Here is a 5,448-nt window from a genome sequence, read left to right as displayed (position 1 = left end):
CCCCGCCGGGAGCGCCCAGAGGTGCGAGCGGCTTCGTCTCCCCGGGGAGAGAGAAGGGCAGGGCAGGGCCGGCCGCCCCTGCGAGCAGCATGGACCAAAGCGTCGTGGATCACCCGGTGACCCTCATCATCAAGGCCCCCAACCAGAAATACACCGACCAGACCATTAACTGCTTTCTGGACTGGACTGTGGGCAAGCTAAAATCTCACCTCTCTAAAGTCTACCCCAGTAAGCCGGTGAGTTGTTGGCCAGCCCTTCATCTTGTGGGTAAGATTGGCATCGCAGTAACTTCTGGACAGCTGATGAGGGCTTTCCTTAGGTACTCTGCAAAATAAACAAGGAAGAGCCCTACTGCCAAAGAGCTGCCTGTGTAAAGGCAATGGCTGGGTTTCTCCTTTCAGGGAAGTTGGCAGTGTAAATAGATGCTCTTTTATACGGTTTAAGAAGATCACAATATAGCATCCTGACAGGTGGTATCGCTGAAGATGCTTATTAATGCTCCATTTAACTTTTTTAGGAACTGGAATTTAGATATCTCAGTTAACTCAATTTTAGGCTAATTTCTGTAAATGGAAGAGTTCTGTCTAAAGTAGTTGGAGTACTTATGCGATATAGGTAAAGTTACTATGATCTAGTGAATTCACTGAGGTGTGGAGCACGTAATATTACAAATAAACATCTATTTGAAACGTGCAAGTGAACAACCTCCAGAATTATTTCCTTTTTTTTCTCTTTGAAAAGCCATTTTTTGAGGTTGTGCTGAAAACTCTGCTCTCAGATGTTCTACAAACTTATATGACAGTTGTGACTGTATTTTGAAACTTAATATAAAAGCTGCTGTTCACTGAGGAAAATATTATTTATTTCTAAATTCTTTTAAGTTCTAAATTTGGCAATTAAAAAGAGGCTATGAAAAACCATACAAATAATAATAGAAAGCTAATACTGCACCTGTTTAGAATGGCAGTCCTACAGAACAGTATAGTTGAAAATTTGTTCCAGAAAACTGTATAAAGGGAGTGAGTTTGCCTCCATGTTGCAGCAGCATGTGGGTCCTAGACCTCGCTGTAGAAAACATCAGACAAAGGTTGCATTTATATTGTAAGTGATTAGTATTCACCTAGTTCAATAGAAGAATTATTGGCATTGTCGATTTCTTTTTTTGGGGGGGAAAAAAGGCAAAATAGTGGCTTTGTGTCTCAAAGGGGGTTTCTGCCTTCTGGAGAAAGCAGAAGAAAAGCAGTCAACTACTTAGGCTCTGTCACTGATACATTGAGATCTGTTAAGCAGTAGTTGAGAGTTTGTGGATCTAGTTATTGCTGTGAGTAATTCTCTGCTGAGAGCGCCTATCTGCTGTGAAAGAAACAAATATGTGACTTCAGCTGATTGCTGCTTCTTCCTCCCCACTAGAATCTCCTCCTGTGACGTGTTTAAACACAAATACTAGTTTTCTGACTCATCCTATGATCTTGCTAAATTAGACTTCTAGGAAGAATCCTTAATGAACAAGAAGTTTTTATGTTGCACTGTAGGTTTTAACCAGTAGTATAATATTAAATTTCAGTTTCGTGGAACATCTTTCGTCAGTTGAAAATTGGTTCCTCAACATGCCTCTCATTGTGAAATGACTAGTTCAGAATCGCCAAAATTGTTCTGGGTTAAAGAATGGGGAGTTTCTTTAGTGAAAATTATCTCAGTAATTCTAATTTAATTTGGACTTACTGTATTTGCAATTAAACTAGTAACTGAACACGGTATTTTTATTTCATAGAACCTTTCAAATTGAAGTAATAACGTGGGAGGGAAGAAAGGTGTTAAATAGGATGTCTCCGATGTATAGTAAAATTGAAAAGCGTATTTTTTAGCTTGATATGTGTTTGACGTTGAGTGTTACTGCTTTTCTCAAATGTGTTTAAATCTTTATGCTTTTAGGAGCTTTTTTCCCCTCCCTTTTTTTTCCTTTTTAAACCAGATCAGTGTCAAAAGCTTGTCGATCAAATGTCAACGTTCCCTGAATGTGACAGGTCCTGGAAATAACTTCTATTACAATGCTATTTTAAGAGTGCAGGAGTACATCAGAACACAGATGCTCTATACAGGTATTGCAGTGTTCCTGGAGTGAAGGGTGTAAAATAGAAATCAGTTGCTATCGCTGGTATAGTCTTTCAAGTTTTCACATGTGACTTGTACCTCATTCTCCTATACGCATCTGTAAATTAGTTGGTAAACTGATGTCAACTGTAAATGTTGTCCTTAAATTTACAATTTATTAAGACTATATCTTCAGAAAATGAGATCTTTAAAATAGGCAAATGAGAAGTTAGGCCTCGAGGCAGTGTTGTTTGTGATTTTTCCAGATTAATTTGTGTAAATGACTTAGCTAAATATGCACAAATTCCAAGTATAGGCAGATTTAAATTGGTTTAGTCGTTATTAAAGTTGGTATAGTTACTAAAGTAAGTCATTGAATAAGCTAAATGGGTTTAAAACAGTGTTAAATTAGTTTGTGGGCCTATACTAAGGTTCACGTTCGTCAATATTTTCTTCCCTGACTGGACCAATTTTTTATAGCTAGAGTACTGCAGTTACAGTGTCCCTAAATGAAATGTTTGTTTAAGAAAAGAAAACTTGGAAAATCAACCTGTATGTCTCAGTCTGGCAGATCTTGCAGCAGTTAATGCACTGAATGTATTGATTACACCCATAAACATTCATTTAAAACTGCTGTTTCTCATTTCCTTTAGTACCTGTCATCTAGCATGTACTTTGCCCACAGTTCTAACCAGATATGGTCGTTTGGATTTTTATTTCCTATGGAAGAATGGGAGAGAGGCTGAGTGACCAAAGTAATGAATGGCTTGTAGCTGAAACAGTATAGCTCAAGAGATTGCCTATGTTTCTAAAGGAAGCTGCTGCTTTAGCTTAGGTTTGGTGGTTTTGGTAATGTGCTGGGTGTAGCGAACTTGGACAAAGCATTGCAGAAGGAGTCTTGCTTGAAAAATGGAAGAAAAAACCCACCAGCTGATGAATTCCTGGTTTTAAATACATACCTTTTGGATTATGATCTGAAAACTGTCTTCCACCTCACTTCTAAACTTTAGGTTCTAGAATCATTTTATCGGATGCTATGTGCTTACTTCTGAAAATGGGTCCACTGTGTATCTTTTTTTAAGTCTCTTTTGCATCACAGTTCAGTGTTTGGGCTAGCAGTGAGCATGCTGTTCCTTGAAGCAGGAGGTATGGTAGTGAACCTCCTCTGGCAGAGGATGAGTTGAATGCCTTTTTCATTTACTTTGGCATATATGTGTATTACTGTGTTTTCACATTTATCACCTCTTCTTCCATCTGCATTTAAAAAAACCCCCACATTTCAGAATTCCAGGATGGCTTTCACCTTGAGAATCGCAAGTGGTAATCCTGTAGTGCACGGTTAGGTATTTAAGTTACATAGGGAGGAGTATGGGGTTTAAGACCTCATCTTCCCCCATTAATGTCTCTAGCTTAATATAATTAACAGTACTCCGCATAAGTGTAAACTTCTCTGTTGTGGTTTTGTAGGGAGCTGAAACGCATTACTGAAGGCTATGTAGTAATCAGCTTTGAGGGGTCATTTTAATCTAGCAGTTTCTTCTCTGTAAAGTATTCATATTAAAAAAATAATTTGTACTACTTCTGTCGTGTTTGAGAAGGTACTTAATTAGGTGGGGTTGAGGGGAGGTTCATATATAAGGTACTGAAGAGAAGAATCTGAATTTGACCATGTAGAAAGCTGTATTATGAGTGGGACAGGCAAAACAGCACTCCATTGCCAAGTTGGATGATGGTACAAAGATTTGGAGTTTGGGGGTGATGTGTTGTTGTGTTTTGCTTGTGTTGTTTTAACCTTATCTGCTCTAATTAATCTCCAGATAATCTATCTCAGGACCCAGAAACAAGGTTTCTGAGACTTTTCTTCTGACTCCACTGGTTCTAAAGCAACAAGTTTCTAACTTACAGGAAATCGAAGTTTTCTGTAGTCTCAATGCATGCAGCAGATTGTTTTTCTAAGAAGGCCTTTCCCAAATAAAAACCTGCAAATAAGCTTGTATTCTGTTAGCAGACTGTTCCTGCTTGAAAGGAGCAACCAAGATGGTAGAGTTCAAAAGAAATTGGTCTAATATGAGAGAGACAGGCATTTTTTGTTGTTGTTTTAAATGTAAATAGAAATAGTACAGCATGATGTTGAATTCGTTGCAGTATTTTATCCATTGGAGCCGCAAATAAGTAGTTTCCGTGTCTGAGACTTACAAAAATAGTGTAATATGTCACTAATTAAAAATACAGAAAAATGCAGGAGGATATAGAAAATTATTCTTCAGTAGAAGTGATAAACAGTTCTGTACTATATGTGGCAGGTTATGCACTCATTTTTTAAAGCCATGTATTTAATCATGAACAGCTAGTATGAATTTGGGGAAAAAAAGAGAAGCTTCTCAGATTTAATCTGTACTTACAATAATTTGCTTAGAGTATCTATAATGTTTTTTTCTAGTGGTATGACCAGATTTTTTCAAGGAAAAAACAAGTTCTGTAAATTTTCTATGTTCTGCTGAGTTACAGGGAATCTGTAAAAGGTAATTGCAAGAAAAAAAAAATCTCAAAACTTCTATGAAAGCTTTTTCTAATCACTGAGGTCTGGATCTCAGGTATTTGTGTCTTAGTATTAGCGTGAATAAGACTGCAGAGTGGGCAACAGAAGGCTGGGAGAGAAGGAGGAGATATGTTGTAAGACTGGCTGTTTGTATGATGGGGAAATTCTTCAAATATTTCATGCTGATAATGCACGTCTGTTCCGCTGATGTTAGGCTAGATTTCTTCATTTAGCATTTGCTTATGTTAGTGCTCTCTTTCAAGTGATAAATGCTATTGTATTAATCTAGGATGCAAGCAGTAGTTAAACTGAACCGATGTATCAGTTGGATTCTCTTAAATAGTCATCCATATTAAAAGAATTTTAAGGACTTTTTTGTCAAAAAAAAAAAAAGTAGCTGTTTATTCACATAGTTATGGTGTATTAGTGACCCAGTAGTATTAAGACTATTTAAAACTCTTTGACAGCATAAACTGAATTGAGTGGAGTTGGGGTTTTTGTTTGCTTGTTTTCTTTAACCAAGTAAACTGCCTATTGCTTTACTGTACTGGACATCTCACTGTAGATAGGTACCCCAGATAGTTTCCTTTTAAAAAGAATTTCATTATTATCTCTTCCATGTAGAACAGTTAAAAGTTACTACTGTATCATTTGTTTAAAAAACTAAATCTTTGTTTGCATTACTAAGGTATTTTAAACTGTGGAAGTGTAAGAACAGGCAAAAAAGCTTACCAAAGTTTGAAGGCTACCTTAAAAAAAAAAAAAATCCTTTTGCTGCTTCATGCTTTTTAATGCTTTTCCCTTTTTTTCTTCTTGCG

At 37.0% G+C, this 5,448-nt stretch overlaps 1 protein-coding gene across 2 annotated transcripts in view; it reads left to right on the top strand.

Annotated features, from left to right (window-relative positions):
• Positions 1-11: 11 nt before the first annotated feature.
• HERPUD2 (HERPUD family member 2) overlaps positions 12-5,448 on the top strand; it is a 20,981-nt gene continuing 15,544 nt past the window's right edge. The window contains exon 1 of one of the 2 annotated variants that reach the window (XM_009332403.1): positions 12-236. In XM_009332403.1, coding sequence (XP_009330678.1) covers positions 90-236 — 147 coding nt within the window. In that variant the 5' untranslated portion in view covers positions 12-89. The remainder of the gene's footprint in view (positions 237-5,448) is intronic. The other variant, XM_009332404.1, reaches the window with a different exon arrangement.

Source organism: Pygoscelis adeliae, unplaced genomic scaffold, assembly GCF_000699105.1.
Source record: "Pygoscelis adeliae isolate BGI_AS28 unplaced genomic scaffold, ASM69910v1 Scaffold58, whole genome shotgun sequence".
NCBI lineage: Eukaryota > Metazoa > Chordata > Aves > Sphenisciformes > Spheniscidae > Pygoscelis > Pygoscelis adeliae.
The sequence above is the reverse complement of the archived record's forward strand: the minus strand, read 5'-3'. Positions and strand labels throughout refer to the sequence as shown.